The sequence below is a fragment of the Nymphalis io genome, chromosome 26 (assembly GCF_905147045.1).
Source record: "Nymphalis io chromosome 26, ilAglIoxx1.1, whole genome shotgun sequence".
Lineage (NCBI taxonomy): Eukaryota > Metazoa > Arthropoda > Insecta > Lepidoptera > Nymphalidae > Nymphalis > Nymphalis io.
The window spans coordinates 1,656,069-1,675,249 of record NC_065913.1 but is presented as its reverse complement, the minus strand read 5'-3'; the positions used below and the strand labels follow the sequence as shown (position 1 = coordinate 1,675,249).

At 32.9% G+C, this 19,181-nt stretch overlaps 1 protein-coding gene across 3 annotated transcripts in view; it reads right to left on the bottom strand.

Moving 5' to 3' along the window:
- Positions 1 to 19,181, bottom strand: part of LOC126778423 (nephrin) — a 236,331-nt gene that overhangs the window by 76,192 nt on the left and 140,958 nt on the right. For all 3 annotated transcript variants that reach the window (XM_050501931.1, XM_050501929.1, XM_050501930.1), the window contains exons 6-7: positions 11,447 to 11,522; positions 5,179 to 5,294 (exon numbers count right to left, since the gene is read on the bottom strand). In XM_050501931.1, the coding sequence (XP_050357888.1) occupies positions 5,179 to 5,294; positions 11,447 to 11,522 (192 nt within the window). The remainder of the gene's footprint in view (positions 1 to 5,178; positions 5,295 to 11,446; positions 11,523 to 19,181) is intronic.

Here is a 19,181-nt window from a genome sequence, read left to right as displayed (position 1 = left end):
TAAATATAAGATATTTTGTTATATTAAAGTCAAAGGCGACATGAAAGTTCATCAAAAATTACTTGGTTGTGATAAATATGTTCTTATTGTATCACAAAGTTTCATCAAAATCGGTACATTAAGAAAATACAAGCTTCACAACTATTGACAATATATTCAAAAGAACAACAGTTCTATGTTCCTTTTAAATCGTAGCCATATTTAAATATAGAACTATACAAAGTAAGGATAATATAAATACTTATAAAATTAGATTGGATTCCATTCATGATGACTTATTCTTTACCAAATTACAGTAACGAAATCGTATCTCAAATTTCATTAGTTAAGAAAAAATCCAAGATAATGAACGTAATACTAACGATGATACGAATTAAATTGATCAAGAATAATTGAAAAGACTTTTAAAAGTATTTCTTAATAAGATCAGTTGCTTTAGTAAAAATAAAAATAAATCTAAAACATATAATACCAGGTCCTATCCCGTTTAAGCCCGTCTTTACGATAAGAGTATCCTCCGTTTCGTTTCCTCCGTTTTTTAACTGGTGGTTGGGCTTTGTGCAAGCTAGTCCGGGTAGGTACCACCCACTCATCAGATATTCTACCGCAAAACAGCAGTACTTGGTATTGTTGTGTTCCAATTTGAAGGGTGAATAAGCCAGTGTAATTACAGGCACAGGGGACATAACATCTTAGTTCCCAAGGTTGGTGGCGTATTGGCTATGTAAGCGATGGTTAACATTTCTTACAATGCCAACATCTATAGTTATTGATGACTACTTACCATCAGGTGGCCCATATGCTCATCCGCTTTCCTATTCCATAAAAAAAATAAGAAAACCAGCTAAAATATACTTTTAATAAAGATACAAATATATTATTATCCAAAACAAATCGTTCCAAGTTGTTCACGAGACTGCATCTGTTTGGAAAACGTAAATAAACGTTCAATCGCCACTTGGATCACGTAACTTGACTTTGAAACTTGCACTAAAGATAAATTTGGTCGCTTCACTAAAGTCAATAGTGGCCAATGGGACAAAGTCAACATTGACGTAAGGTTTAAATAGGATATTAATAATGCATGCTTTCCATGCCTGGCTCTGTTCAGTTGTCAGAGAGTGTATAGCGTAGTATGCACGTAATATAGCGTACAGTGAGGTTATGTTGACGTTTTTGGTTATCCTCAAAGCAAGCAGAGTATTCAGCGTTGTTTGTTTCTGTATGAAATTTAAATTTGAATAGGAGTAATAGTGCTTTGTTATTGCATTGGCAATATTAGGTATATGCAAAATTATTTTATTAAAACAATGTAAGTAAAGTAAGTGCTTTCTTCATTTATTGGGAAATTTGTCATATTAATTATAACTACAAATAGAAATTATTTTTTCACACATTTAGAAAAAAGTTGTAGGACAATTGTAAACATACTATTTGTTTTGGAAAAATATGAAAATTCAATTATCAACAACTTCGAAAACTGAACAAGACGAAATTGTTAATTCTAAAAGTTTATCCCAAAATAATAGGAATAAGACTTGATACATTCTAGATCTGAATTCAGAATCTATTTCTCATAAAACACGAATACTAAGATGAAGCTTCAAAAATAGCCAAAATGGAATCATTTTAAAAAAAACTAATTCCAACGAAATGTCGAATTTCAAACGGATATTCGAGTTCGTAGGGATTTATGCAATTTCTCATACATTGAATCTGGAAATGAAACAAATAGCTATACTTATGAATGTCAGGATTATCTCCGGACATTCAGTTAGCTCGGCTTTTCGAGACAATTACTTGTAAAAGATTGCGTGTAGTGATATTTTTCAGGATTTTCAGTCGTTTTTATCCCAAAAGATGATCTCTTTTATTAGTTAAGCTGGATGTTGGGTTCGTGGTTAAGCTTAATAGAGGAAGAAATATAGCTCTTAAAATAAACTCTGCAGCTATTGTGGTTCCAAGTTTAAAAATAAGTAGATTTAGGTTTTAATTATTCAAAAAGTTTGATGAAAAATTTACACGATGTTAAGCAAAAGTGAGGTAACAGACTATATCAGTGCTGGGTAAAGGCTCCTTAAGTATAAGTGAAGAAATTCTGCCAAATATGTACCCGTATGGATGCTGCGTGAAGGAAATATATATGAACTTTTTCCTAATTCGAAATATTTCCCTTTTCATTTGTATTATCTGTGCTCCGCAATCGGCGCTAATAATTAGTCATATTTTTTATATTTTGCGTTTTTTCAGGAAATACACCCAAGTATATAAACTTTAAAAGCAAAATCATTTTTTTTTTTAATACAAATCGTCGTCGTTTCCGAGATACATTAAATAAATGTATACATACATACACGAGAATCGCTCATTAATTATTTTAGAATGTATATAATGGTGATTATATGTATGTTAATGGAATTAGAAAGAATATAGATATATGAAACTATCATTTATTTTCTCATACTGTAAATAAAGAGATAAAACGTACAATGAAGGCAACATTTTTACTCCAAGCTCTTACACTATAACTTAAAGAGTAATCGCCAAAGGAATTCTTGAGTGAAACTTTAAAGAAATTCCTGTAATACTCTAAGAGCTGTTATCTCGAGCGATTAACAGTTAAGGTTATTTTAAAACAAAGCAAGCTTAAACTGGATTACATTAAAATTTCGTATTTATAAAGATAACAATGTACACGTATAAACACTCTTTACTAGATTAGAATAAATTTTAAATGGATTTCATTAGTATGTTTTGTTATATTTTCTATAAAAGTCGAACAGTTAGGCCTATAGCGCTCGGTTATTAAAAGATATTGAGGTATTCTGATAACAGCCCGTAGTTCATCAAATGGCATTATATACACTCCCAGGCACCAGAAGCCACCACTTAATGGTAGTGCTCTGTGCAGTCTGGGTCGGTAACCACTCATCAGATATTTCACCACCAAACAACAATCTTTAGTATGCTGTGAGTGTTACGGTTTGAAGGGTAATTAAGCCAGTGTTATTAAGGTTGGGGATCCATTGGCGTTAATAGGTCTTGCAGCGCCAATATCTATGAGCGGTGTTATAACCACCAGATGGCCCATTTGCTAGCCTGCCTACGTATTTCATAAAAAAAATCTTTATCAATATCCACTGAGCGAACACGGGTACCTGTTTACACAGTCATTGTCTGTAAGATGTTATCAAGCTGTAAACAATTTTCTTAAGCTTTAAAGCTAATGCATAATTTAAACAGCGAATCACAAACTCAAGCACAATGTCTCTTACAACAATAAACTAAATGTAGTTGTCTGTTTGTTTATTTCTATAGTTTTGTGGGTATAATTTGTTTTAATTGTAAATAGATGTTATAATAAATACTAGTTTCCGCACGCGGATACACTCGCTTCTGAGGCTAGGTTGCCCTATTCTCTTCTGTATCTCTGACGTGTATGCAATTTCATGTTAGTGGTAGGGCTTTGTGCAAGCTCGTCTGGGTAGGTACCACCCACTCATCAGATATTCTACCGCAAAACATAAGTACTTGATATTGTTGTGTTCCGGTTTGGAGGGTTAGTGAGCCAGTGTAATTACAGGCACAAAGTACATAAAATCTTAGTTCCCAAGGTTGGTGGCGCATTGGCTATGTAAGCGATGGTTGACATTTCTTAGAATGCCAATGTCTAAGGGCGTTGGTGACCACTTATCATCAGCTTACCCATATGCTTGTCCGCCTTCCTATTCTATAAAATTAGAAAAGTTAAGACGTGAAAGCCTAACAAACAAATAAACTCACTTTCACATTTTTTAATATTAGTTATGATGTCAAATGTTTTGTGAAATTGTTTGATGAAAACAATTATAATGTTATATAGTTAGTTATTATTTACTTACTTAATTTCAACATGAAATTATATATTAACTTTTAGTGTATGTATATAAATACATAAATAGGATTGTTTCGCTTACTTCATAATGTCATTATGACTTGAAATACTAACGCCATCTCGTGTGTTTTGTGTTTGAAGTCTAAAGGATATTACGAATAATACTGTCCTTGTGAATAAAAGCCCTGATAACAATACCCTCTTCCCGAATCCCCCTCCCCAAATACTTTCGATTTGATTCATGTGATGAATGAAATTTTGAAACTTGTCTGTTAACCCACCCGCACTCCAAAGATGGTCATCGCACTTTTACTTTAGCTTACCTTGTGTATATAGTATATATATAAAGTGCGTTAACCCATTGCTGGGCAATGACCTCCTTCGGATTGCGGGTGGATTAACAGACATGTGTCAAAATTTCATTTTTATATTAGTTATATATATATATATATATATATATATATAAATTAAGTTCTTAAGGTGTGTCCGATCTTTCTTTAATAAAAATATACATAAAAAATAGAACAGTGTCCCCTGTCATGTTTCATTTTCAGGCTCAGCGTGGGGTCGCCCTAATTTGATGCGACTGTTGCTCAAATATAGTCGACGCGGGAGACAACGGACCCATTGTTATAATTTGAGCTGAGTCATATTTGTACAATTGGCATCATTTGTGATTTCGCACATAATTTTATTATATCATACATTTGAATTCAGATATTTGTTTATATTATAATAATGTTTCTGTTAATTCGTTTAAACGCTTATAATGCTTATTTAATTAATGAATAACACATATATGTATGTTGATTATTATATACAATTTTAAATCGTTACTTTATAAAAGCGAAATTTGTAGCAATTAAAAAATGTATTGGAAATAACTGACGGGACATTAATTCTTTGCTGATTTATACTTTTTTTTTATAATATAGCTAGGCGGACGAGCATATGGGTTACCTGATGGTAAGTGGTCACCAACGCCCATAGACATTGGCATTGTAAGAAATGTTAACCATCGCCTACATCGCCAATGTGCCACCAAACTTTGGAAATAAGATGTTATGTCCCATGTGCCTGTAATTATACTTGCTTACTCACCCTTCCAACCGGAACACAACAATACCAAGTACTGCTGTTTTGCGGTAGAATATCTGATGAGTTGGTGGTACCTACCCAGATGAGCTTGCACAAAGCTCTACCACCAGTAAGCCGTATTGTAAAGTAGCTGTGTGTAAGTACTGGATTATTTTTAATATTTAAAGATAGAAGGAAATTATACATTCTTATATAATTATACTTACATAGGACGCTGAGCTGCACAGTACTGCGCATTGGCATATCCCTCTGCAATGCTTCATGTTTCGCTTCGCATGTAAAATCAGCATAATCGTCATCCGCTGCCGCTTTAAAATGAACCCTGTTGACAAAAAAAGACGGTATAATTTTCATTGAAAAATTACTGAATTGATAAGGCTTATTGTACCGAAATTGGTGTCAAATAATATTTAAAAATTAACGTGCTACAGCGCCATCTGCTGGCGAGTTAACAAAGTTAATACAATAAGAATATTTTCCATGATAAAAATCATAAAATGCCAAACATGCTAATCGGTCAAGTGAAGTCTATTAATATAAAAAAGATTTTTATAAATATATATAGATAAATTTATACACGTTTAAATTTCGGACATATTAGGGCGCTTTCAATTTAGACGATTGGTGCCGAACTGCTGCAGTCCGGGTATCGTACTGCGCACGGGCGGTTATGATTTTTCATACAAAATGTCTCGACGCAAAGTCGTGCGACAGCAGTGCGGCGCACGTCCGTTGGCGGAACGGCAACAACCTGTCTTAGTCGTTGTTCGCTAGTGTTGTGAACGCATCGTGTTTCTTAGACGTTTTCGTGCATACCTACCTAATTATGGATGATTTAAATACAGAAGATTTTATAAATGACCAGTTTTATATTTTAAAGAAAACATTGGCGACGCCCTAGTACGGCGTCGTTTATGTTTCTGCCGAAGCAAGAGAACTAACAATAACACTTCCTCGTCAGAGTCCATGGCACCGACTAAAGTTGGGTATCTCTTCAAATAAGACGATTTACGTCGTACTGCTGTCGTCCGGCAGCAGTACGGCTCATGGTCGTAATAACCGTGCGGCAGCAGTCCGGCACCAACCGTCTAAATTGAAAACGCCCTTATACGAGTATTTTTTAACATGACGGGAAATAGTCACAATTAAATGTAATATCGCAAATAATTAAAGATTAATAAAAAATATTACAACAATAATAATGAGTCCACTGCTGGACAATGGTTTCCCCAAAGGATTTCCACGCCGTTATTTAACATAACTTTAAATGAAGTACATATATTGGGATTTCCATTAACAATAATATTATAAAGCTTTATTCTTCGTCAAGGCAGTTTTAAGCCGTGACATTTTATAGCTTAAATAGCGAAAATTCAAACAAACACGGCTTATAGTTAACACGAGATGTCGGGACTGACGTCAAATTAATTCCGTATTTAATATGGGATAATGCAGAGAATTTATTTATAACAGTTTTGATTTGATTCTGTTTCATTAGGATTTTGAAATGTAAGAGATTTATTTATGAACTATGGGATTAGAATTGATAATGTAGAATAATTTATATACATGTGTTATTATTGACGAACGCGGACCAGCCCGCACCGACGCACAATAGAAAGAATCCGTAGCGGTGCGTCGGATCCTTAAATATCTTTAAAGGCGGAAGAGGCAGCGATATAGCGTTACCTTCACTTTGCATTTAAACATGACAGATTGACCACCCGCTAAGGGGAGAGGGAGAGAGTTGAGCTTGTTTCTTACCAAGTTTTATCAAAATCAGTTCAGTACTTTATCCTTGTAAGTGACAGACAGGGTTGCTTCCGCATTGATAATATTATTTATTTAACACTTGTTGCACAACATATAAACAAGATAAGAGAAATAGGAAACAATCAAGGAAAAAGAAAAATAAAAAAAATGGTACGCAAAGGCGGTCTTATCACTTATAGCGATCTGTCACAGACAACCTTTGGTGAAAGAATTTTTTGTAAGGGAACAGGTAAGTGTATTTGTACAGATTAGTATCAAAGTTTATTATAATTATAACGTATCTCGTTGGTGAATAACGGACAGTGAAATGTGTTACAGCTAAACGAATTCGTTGACAAACATTTGTTTGTCGAGCCAGTTTCAAACTTTCGTTAGAACTTCTACACGATGTCATATATTACGATTCATATATATCCCATGGATGTGACAGCTGAATATTTAATTTTATGTATTAATTATTATATTTTTATTAATTTTTTGTTAGGCGACATTTTATATTGTGTTTCAACTACTCTATTTTTAAATTTCTAACTGTGAGATTTTAAAAGAAATTAACGAACTAAAAATCGTACTTTTTTATTTGTGGCAGACATGAATATGTAATAGTAAAAAGTGATTATGCCTGTAAATGTCCCGACGCTGGCAAAGACCTCCTGTCGTATTGAGGGGAAGTTTTATAGTTTATTAAACCAATTAAGACTCTAATTGGATACGTATAGAGTAGAATTTTATCCAACATATGCTTATTAACTATATTTTCCTACATCATTGAATAGAAGAAATCATCATAGACTATTCAAAATCTCGACCAACGATATCGTTGAGGGTCACGGTTATTACTATTACCGTTATTATTACCACTAAGTTGCATATGTGTACGTAGATCATGCAAATACATTTTTAATATTGTTGTAAAAACTTTTATTAATGAATCTAACAACTTAATCAAGCTAGATTTAATGAAACTAAATAAAATGTCATCTATTTAACTTTCCCGTTCACATAAGATAACCAGCTTCTGAAATGTGACGCATAACTATGTAACGAGATTATATGCATAAATGCATAGCGTATTCAAAAACTTTCTGAGTTTTATGCGCGACATGCAAATGAGAGACAACATTTTCACGTATATATAATTTAAATTTCGAACGTTTTTAATGTAAATTATGTAACTGGTTGTCATTAATTAAAGCGTTCTAAAATTTAAAAAAAAAATTGCTGTCATTTTTGACATAATAAACCGGGACATACTTTAAGGTGAAACCAGGAGGTTTGTACTTAACTGGTTGGTTGAGGACTACTCACAGCTTAGGTTTCAATGTAAGTCAATGTAATAACGCACAAGGGACGCAACACCTTGGATCCCATGAGTGGCGGCGCGTAGATGGTGTTGGAAGCTATATTATCCAAAGGGACCATTTACAAATCTCTCTAATATATATATAACTATATTTATTTATCGTATACATAGCACTTATAACAGCATATATGTATGTATGTTTTCGAGTAGAATTTTTTTATAGTATCTGCTTTGTTGTAACTTAACACTAGATGGCGTTGCCGCACAATGACCTCACATAAACGTATAAACCGTTCAAGAGTTACGATACTTCGTGCCACGTCAATAGTAAAATGGTTTACGGGATGCCTAGTAATGTGAAGGTCGCAGGTTCAGTCCTGAACCCTTGGGTTGTCGATCCCACTTTTAATAGAAGTTGTACTTTTAATTGATGTGAAGATTGTGAATATTAGTAGTATTGCTGGTTCTCTATATAAATGTATTTTGGTGTTAGTTTTATTGGATCAAGCAGCTTAGATGACCTTCGTCATTATAATCAGGTATTCATTATAAGCTCTAAATCGTCTAACTTTAATCCTCAATAGTGACTTGTCATAGCCTCAATGTTTCATTAAAATGAAATACTTTGTAAAAATCGTTTAACTAGGGTATAAATTAAAAAAATAGTACCCTTTTTAGTACCGTAGTGGTAATTTGATCTTCTTTTTGATAATCGATAAATATTTCCTTATATTAGAATTTATAACATATAATACATTTTAATATTAGTGCCTAACACGTATTTCGTAATTTCGTTCAGTAACCGTTTTAGAAAAACGCCATAGTACCCGACTACGCTCAAAGACACATCCAGTAGAACGATAAAAGCATCCACAACTTTGTACATTTTACAAAAGTAATTTATATTTTGTCCGTCTATTTGTAGATCGTTTAAGTGTAAGGGACGTGAGCTGTTTAAACTTTACTCATATTTAAAGTTGAATATTTTGAATGTTGTTCAATTTTTTTTGTTTGTACAGTTTTTTGTCCAGTTTGAAAAACATTACTATATATTATAAAACAAAGTCGCCGCGTATATCTGTCTGTGTGTACGCGATAAGCTCGAAAACTTTCTAACGGATTTTCATACGGTTTCCACAAATGGACGGGGTGATTCACGAGGGAGGTTTAAGCGTATAATTAATTATGGTTTTGTGTATATTGCCTCAAATATTCTCTAAAGGAATGCGTACATTTCAGTTTAAAATTTGATCAATTTTTTTTTCAGCTTTCTGCCGTTCACTGCTGGACGAAAGCCTCCCCCACAGAACGCCAACCATCCCGAACGTGGGCAGTCTGCATCCAACCCGTACCGGCCACCTTTTTTAAATCTGGGCCACCTTTTTTAAATCTGGTCCACCTTTCTTTAAGGCGCCCTACATTACGTTTGCCTAAGCGTGGTCTCCATTCTAACACGCTGGCTCCATCGGCCATCGATGGGCCTGGAGACATGACCAGCCCACTTCCACTTCAGCGAGCTAATTCTATTCTTTCTTAACATTTTTGAAATTTAATCAGAGCAGATAAGAGCAGAGCAGTCCCAAGAGCAGCACGCAATAGTTATAACGTTTATAAACAAATAACGAGTCACACAGTTTTGATTGTATCGTACTGACATAACCGTCCCTTAGCATCTAACCCTTGTCATGCTTGACGCAGATTGTCCTATGTGGAATAGTTTTGCAATGTGTATTTGATTTTATCACTCAATATATTGCGTTTATATTACACTATTGCCTTCGTCTATATACATATATACGACCTTATTTACATTGAATATCATAGAAGGGAGTGTACCACCAAGTGAAATTTATTTATTCAACTAGTTTTCGACTGCAGTTTTACCCGCGTATGGTGTAGGCATGTATGGTATCTAAATACCTTTTGTAATTATATTGTGAGTAATTGAGTACAAACTGATCCTTTATAACAATTTTCGAACCGAGAGCAATTACGATGTTTTTATTTTACGAATATCCCACATATATAAGGTTATTATAATGTTTTCTTATTTTATTATATATGTTATCTTATGTTTTTGTCTTACACTGATTTTGTTTGTTTGATTGTGCTTATATAGACTTGTTTTGACTAGGCATTATTTATTTACACACGGCCATGTGATCCCAAACTAAGCAGAGCTTGTACTATAGAAACCAGACAACTGATATACTACATATACTACTCTTCTTTTTTAAATACATACATATATAGATGATTACACCCAGTCTCAGGACAAACAGACATGTTTATGCCCACAAATGTCTGTCCTGGGTGGGAATCGAACCCACAACCTTCGGCGTGAAAGGCAAGTATCTACCAACCACGCAAACCGGCCCGTCAAATTTTACATTCAAAACCTATATATCCGATTAAAGATGTACAAATATTATTTAGTAGGTAATTAGTTGAACAATGTTATGTCTTCTGCATTCAAACGTCAAATCAATGACGACAGAAAGAGAGAAAACATATAAAAAAACAAACAACGTTCATAAGTAAGGCAACTTATCAATATTATCGTTAATTACAAATGCAAGTCATTATAATATCCATCTGTTGTATACCGTAACGCTGCTCCAATGCGGGTTGGTAGAATTCACATGTGGCAGAATTTCAGTGAAATTAGACACATGCAGGTTTCCTCACGATGTTTTCCTTCACCGTAAAGCACGAGATGAATTATAATCACAAATTAAGCACATGAAAATTCAGTGGTGCTTGCCCGGGTTTGAACCCACGATCATCGGTTAAGATTCACACGTTCTTACCACAGGGCCATCTCGGCTTGTATAATTAGTCCTAATTCACTGAGTTGATCGTAATGAAACTTTTTTATTATATACTATACATATAAAGTGTACTATTTATATACTATACATATAAGTATACTGTGCATGTCCGTTTGAGAACCACCTACTTATCAAATACAGCAATATTTAGTATTTTCGTGTTTCAGTTTGAAGAGTGAGTAAGCCAGTGTAACGGCAGGCACAAGGGACATAACATCTTAGTTCCCGAGGTCACCTACCTTTTACGCATTGACGATCTAAGGGACGCTTAATATTTTTTACAACGCCAAAGTCTATGGGTGATCAATTACCATCTGATGGCCCACTTGTCACTCAGCCTGTCTAATACTATAAATTTCCTAACAATATGTACTAAAAAGTTTTTTTGCTTTTTTTTTTAACAAAATTAGTATTGCTCTTCCGGTGGAGGCTGAGTGAGCTAGTGTAATTATCTCTAATAGCACTAAAAGCACTATCTCGGTCAGTTTTCACAAATGACGTTATAATATTAAAACCGTAGTTATGTTTTTTGTTAATAGTTTTAAATTTAATGTAGTCAGATGTTACCTGGATATTGTTGTGTATCTCATCGATTTCGGGTTCCCAGTTGGACCTTCGACTTCCTTTATCTCCTCACTTGACACTGAAACAAAATTACACGACAAATTATTGATTATTAATTAATTATATACAAAGGGATTTTTAATTTCGTATATTATTTAGTTTTTTTTTGTTATATTAATTAATCTTTATAAAAGCAATTGAAAATTGAGTTAAATATAGCCTTAATAAGGAAATAAGAATAATATAGCCTATAATGTATAACATATATTTTATTTGAAGACGTAATGGCTTTCATTTTCTATTATGTTTGTTAATGAGTTTAATTTCTTAACATACTGGTGGTAGAGCTTTGTGTAAGCTCGTCTTTAGGTACCATCCACTCATCAAATATTCTACCGTAAAACATCAGTACTTGGTATTGTTGTTCCGGTTTGAAGGGTGAGTGAGCCAGTGTAATTACAGGCACAAGGGACATAACATCTTAGTTCCCAAGGTTGGTGGCGCATTGTAAGCGATGGTTAACATTTCTTACAATGAAGAATGTCTATGGGCGTTGGTAACCACTTACCATCAGGTGACATATGCTCGTCCGCCTTCCTATTCAATAAAAAAAAGATCATTTCTTCATTCAAAGTATTTAAAGAAATAAACACAGAATAAATCAACAAAAACATTATTAAGCCTTTTGTAATGAAGAATGCGAATACATACAAAGGATAAATATACAAAAGTCACAAAGAGGGAAAAAAAGGTAATTTTTATTTATATTTTCACATAAATTACACGAGAACCAGCTTAGCCTAAATAAGATATGGTGTTAAACAATTAGAACAGTTTCATTCGTACGTGTATATTTGCATACTAAAACTATTAATGTTCCCAGTTAAAACTACCCTTAGACAAATAAAGTAAATGTAGACTATATAATAATTAGACCGGGCAGTGTTTTAAAAAATATTCATACAATAAACTATTACGTTAAAAGTATAACAAATTTCATAAATATTTTAGCTTTTTAAGTTTCGTACATAATTTTTATTATTTATTCAATGTTACTTCATAAAGTATGAAGTCTTAAATTTAAGAGAAGTAACTAACGTTATCACATTTTTTAGTTAAAATTATGTACATTATAATCATAAAGCCAAGCTATTTGTAAACGTGTATTATATTAACATTACTAAGCTAAGTTATCATTGTTATGAGAGTTGAACGCAAATTAATAATGCTCCACCTTTATACATTTACAACTCTACGTAGCGCCCTAGAGGTATATTCAGCTTAATTTTAGCAATTTAGGTGGAACAGTCCCTCTGAGAATGAGATAAACTGAGCCTTTGTGCACGACTGTAACAACAAAAGTAACGTTAATTTATTAAGAATTCCAGAATATTGTGGAAATGTACAAATTAATTAGTGCCTTGAATATTTCAAGGTTAAAACAATAAACTCCTAGGCTATTCACAATTCGCTCTTAGACTACATCATGCAGTCCTCTATATCTTCAATAAGTCTATAAAGCGCAAATATATTGATTACTCGCAGCTCGATAGATCAATTCTTCTAACAGTGAAATCCATTTTGATAATGAAGATGATAAAATCAATCGTGTAAGTTAACAAACAAAACATAACTTCAAATGATTTATTTAATTCGAAGTTTATAAATTTAGTATGTTAGTTATGTAAGTTGATAGACATAAAAATAAGGGGTCATGTTCGAGATTAAGCATCACGGTTCTCGGAAGCCCTTCATACATGTAAATATTTCAGAATATCTTACAAAGTACAAAATGAATGATGAATGAAATGAATTATAAACTCTAATGGAATTTTATACTCGGCGGCCATGTTTTGAATCCAAAACCTTCCATTACATTAATCTATGAAAGATATGGAATCTCTGTTGTTTGGATATAAGATAATTTAATAATAATATGGATATGGTTTTTATTATGTGTTTCATCATCGTCTGTATATGTCGGATGAAAATAAGCAATAAGTTTACGGATCAACCAGCATTTGTGGAATAAGAAAACTACTCCTCAAAGGGAGTGGAGACCTTAAACCAACAGTGAGACATTAAATGTCATGTAAAAACGGAAGAACAAAACGGATAAAAAACTAGAGAATATAATATGTAAAGAAAACACGATAAAATATATAAAAGTAAATCCATTAGGAAGATTCATACATGGAATGTTTTAGAGAAAATAGGCCGTAAATTTATATAAGCGTTGGTACATAAAAAGAAATTAAGACTGCGTTTATCTCGAATCTTGAAACGAGACGGCACTGTAGATGGAAACAATGTGAAAACAGTATGGGTATTTCGAGAGCTTAAGTTGTTCGCTTCAAAGGAAATTATTGTAAGGTTACGTGCTTGACTTAGAAGAAATATTAAGACATTTATTGAAGTTTGACTTTGAAAACGTTGCAATTTTTTATCAAGCAAGTCCCAGTGGATATCACGTGTGAGTCAAACTGATCCAAGTGTCAAGAGCTTGATATTGATTTGAAAAAAAGCATTGTAAGGGTGAGGAGGGAATTTGCATGTTTCTAGAGGAATCATTACATACATAACAAATGTTTTCGAGCATTTTGGAAGATTAATCTTCAAATATTGTAAGATGAAAATGGCTTTGGGAAACAGGGGTCTAAAGTTTATCGTTATTAGTTTTAATTGATCTTAAAGTCTTTACTAATATTATAAATGCGAAAGTAACTCTATCTGTTACGCATTCACAGTTAAACAACGAAGCGATTTTGATGAAATTTGGTTCGTATCAAGCTTGAACTGCAAGAAAAGATATTTTTCTAATTTTATATCTAAAATCTGTCCTCTCCAAACACGCGGGCGAGAACTAGTATTTAATATAAAAATCTTATCGGTAATCGAAAAATGTTTTCAAAGAAAAATTCTCGAATCTTCTAAAATTTATAGAGATGTTTCCGACGTCAATGAGATTTGACGAGTTTTGTGTTATAATATTCGGAAATTGACGATATCATTTGGTTGGAAATGGCATCGAGCTTAATTTAAGTTTTTCAATTTAAAAACCTATTAAGCGGATTGAAAGATTTTAGGCGTTTTTGTCTAAAGGAAATATTATCGCAGATATATCTGAACAAAAATATTAGGTGACCCACTTGCCAGCCTGCCTACCTAATACGATAAAAAAAATTACTCTCTGTATTTCATTAAATCAAAACTCTTTAAACTGTATTAACCAATGAGGTTATATGCATTTGTAGATCTAAATGACTCGTTTTATAGAGGTTATGACGTCACAACGGCGCGGCGAACAGACTCCATTTCGTGAAACTTAATCAAGACTTTTGTAAGTTAGTCTACGGATATATTATTCTGAAGTTTTTTTTTGTTATAATCTAAAACAGTTGTATTCGTGAAATATTTTGTAACTGGTCCTTATATTTATTGTTCAATTTATACTTTTGCGTTCTTAATTATAAGCGTTGTGTGTGTTTCTCTCTCCCTCTGTCATCATTGATTTGACATTTGAAAGAAGAAGACAGAGCACTGTAAAAACTAATAACCCCTTTAACAACAAATAGTAAAACTATGGAATAAAAATAAATATTTTTCTTTTTTTTTTGTTGTTCTTAAACAATGTAAATAATCATAAATTACACTTTTAAAATTTTATTTTCTTTTCTAGTATAGTTGACGATAATTTATATGTAATCTTACTTGATGTAAAGTGCTAGCGAGGTTCGATAAACAGATTATTAAATGATGTCAAGAAAATTGAAAAAAACGAAAGAATTTTCGTCGAAAAAACTTAATCATACGGAGATAAAACCGTTAAAATGTTTAATATATAACATAATATGACGTAAATATATGGAATTATTGATTATATCTAGGGCTCTGGGTAGGTGGGTACCTACCACTCATCAGATATTCTACCGTTAAATAGCAATAAACTTATTATTGTTGTGTTCTGGTTTGAATGGTGAGTGAGCCAGCGTGAATACACGCACAAGGGACATAACATCTTAGATTCCAAGGTTGGTGGCGTATTTGCGATGGAAGGGACGGTTAATATTTCTTGCAATGCCAATGTCTATAGGCGGGGGTGAGCACTTACCATCAGGTAACCCCTCCACAAATAGTATAAAAAGAAAAATCCTTGAACAGGAAATTCATTTATGTGTCGGGACGGCACGGTAGTATGCGCAAGCGATCCCGTGACGTCCCCCGACAAGATGGAGTGGGTACCGCTGGTTTTTCAGTGGGTATTCCGGCGCCTTCAGCGCCGACGAGTCCCACATACCCCCCACCTTATGTGGGGGAAACACATAAATGTGTTTTTCCAGCGAGAAAAAAAAAAAGGAAATTAATTTATATAATAATTGCGGATATTTTTTCACTAGCCAATTTATTTAAGGTTTTAACAGAAAAAACTCATTATTCAACATAGGATAAAATATATTAATAATGTATGTAATGTATGTAACGTAACAGCCTGTGAATGTCCCACTGCTGGGCTAAAGGCCTCCTCTCCTCTTTTTGAGGAGAAGGTTTGGAGCTTATTCCACGCCGAAGCCGAGATGGCCCTGTGGTAAGAACGCGTGAATCTTAACCGATGATCGTGGGTTCAAACCCGGGCAAGCACCACTGAATTTTCATGTGCTTAATTTGTGATTATAATTCATCTCGTGTGTTTACGGTGAAGGAAAACATCGTGAGGAAACCTGCATGTGTCTAATTTCACTGAAGTTCTGCCACATGTGAATTCTACCAACCCGCATTGGAGCAGCGTGGTGGAATAAGCTTCATGTAATGTATGTACATTGAATAAAAAAAAACTACTAAGTTTCTTGTCGATATTTTGAACCGTGACCGATGTTAACTTTATTAAGAAAGGACGATTCCTAAGTGCTTGGAAGAGCTCACTTAAATACAATTTATATTGATTATTTTGTTAGCTATGTCATTAAATACTCTTCATATATATATATATATATATATATATATATATATATATATGAAGAGTATTTATAACTATCAACACATACAGTTCACTGGTTATAACAAGTGAATATTAAACGAAGATTGCGAATTCAAACCAGGCTGCAATTGAATGTTCCTGTGTTTGCATACAGTACTCTGTGTTAAAGAAAACTTCCACGTGTGTATCCAACCCGCATTTGAGCGTGGTGGAGTAAGCTCCAAATCAATACAAAAACGGAGAAGGCCGTAAATGTCCCAATGCAAGTCGCATTAGGACATTTACATAGGTTGTTACTTTAATTTATATACACTGTTACTTTAAATTTTACTTTCGACAATCCATTTAGATGTTAATCACTAGATGGCGCTGCATCACATCAACTAGATAATATTGTACTTCTATACTATAACTCACAAGCACACAAACAAGCCTGGTTTAGTTTTAATTAGTGAATAAAAAACGATTCAATTTTTGTCGATTCTTCTCAATAGATGTGATATCTATTTAATTCTAGTTAATAAACTACCGTTTTATTTTACTTCGTCAATGAATCAGACACTTAAAATAAAAGCCCCCTAAAATAAAAGTTAAAAATTTTGTTGTTAATCTATTAAGAAGTTGAGTCATGATATATTGCATTAATTATATTGAGTGATTTACAATAAAACGAATTTTAAAGTAAGAAAAAAAAACAAAATTAGAATAATCCGTTTTTTTATAGGGCGAGAAAAAAAAATTAAGGTTTTTCGTTCAATTTACTGACCCCTAAAACAGCAGATAGCAACCTAATAAAACTTTATACCATAACAATTCCAATTCCACCATTAAACCAACGAGGCAAATAAAATTACGATACAGGAAAAATAGCGTATTTCAAAATACATTACGCCGTACATAGACATCAAGGAAACTGGAAAATCCCGTGAAATATTATAACGAATGGTTCCGTAACATTAATTTTCTTTATTACAGTAGATCACTGTGAAATTGTTTCATTTTAGATCGTTTTTATTTAACCGCAAGGAATTTGTATTATACCGTTTTGTACAATGTAGGAAAAATATGAAAATATTACGATTATTTTAAATAGTAATAATAGGAACAGGGATTTATTTATTGTAACAGCCCACTGCTGGGCTAAGTTATCTTTTTCTCTATAGAAGGTTGGAGTATATCCCGCCATGTTGTGTTACGTGTTGATTTCATATGTGGTATTAAATTCAACACAACAATTCAACTCCGATTCGAAGCTGTGATCTTTGCCTAACAATATTAGCTGGTCAATTAATATTATTATTAATATTACTTTTATTCATTTAATCGAGATTGATATACGATGACAAACGTTTTGAATTTTTAAGTCATAAAGGGGGTTCCCTTGTTTGTTTCTACGATCATATAAATACACTACAAACGCACATGCTATATACAGCAAGAAATAATCAGTTATGTGTTAAAGTGTATTAAGGAAGGGTAATGATTTGTTGTCGTTGGAAAAAGCTTTTTATAATAATTAAAGATATTTATTACTATGAGCCGAGATGGTTCAGTGGCTGTTTTTGTTGGCTGTTACAATTTTATTATAAATAACCTATTATTTTTAATTGTTTTTTTACATACGGAACCCTAAAACCACAAGGGTCATTCCGTAAACAAGAACGTTTTGAAGTACACTCGAAACGGAGCTCAAATTTATTTCGAGTCGGTGGAGTAATGATAATTTACCGGAAAAAATTACATAAGCTTTGCTTGTAAGGAAAATTTGTAAGCTGTAATTTCACCTTTATTATACACCATGCCACAAAGGTAGTATAGGCAGTGGGAGAAATTTACACTCACCATTTATACCCCTCCTGAATTATATTTCTTCTTTAATTTATAATCCGTGTGCATTCGCAAATGGGCCACCTGATGGTAAGTGGTCATTTCCCTACCACAGATATTAGATAGTGTGAGAAATAATAACACCCTACATCCTCAACGCGCCACCAACCTTGGTAACTAAGCTAGTATATGTCTGAGTAGAGTTGTGTTATAAGTTCCAAGGGCGGAACGAACTTAGCCTAAGTGTGGTACATTAAAAATTGTTTCTATAATATTAAAAAAAAAAACGTTTTTAATAACATTATTAATGCAAGATAATCTCTTCTTATATCTGATAAAAAAATAAAATAGGGCTTAAATCCTATAAAAAAAAATTTATACCCCCTGAAGGGGTGAAATGAAATTATTAATTCCAACATTCATAAATAAAGGTTAAACGTGTTTATTTAAATAATAATAATCTAAGGATTATTAAATTTAATTTATCAACCTTTTTTATACAAGTAATTTGTAATAATTTCGACAATTTATTTGAGCCTTAATCTGACGTGGCGTCATTATAAATTATTTTTATGTTTGACCTTTAATTTGATTTGGAAATATAATGGAAAAAGCCCGACTTTATTATTTTAAATTGGAATAAGATAATATTTGCTTTAATTAATGAAACAAAATGACGTTAACGAAAGCTTGGACTTCTAAATATTTTTAAATTAAACATTTCTTACAGTGTGCTTAGTTTGAATATATCTTTTTTTAGGTAAATGCATCATCTCCTTGTGAGGAAATAGGTAGGTAGCTAACTCCACCATGTAGCTCCAATGTGTATGGTCATTTGATACAGGTAGGCTTCCTCACAAAGTTATTCACCGTCGAGCACAAAATACATTAATACAATTAACCACATAATCACTCATAGTATATCCGGATTTGAAC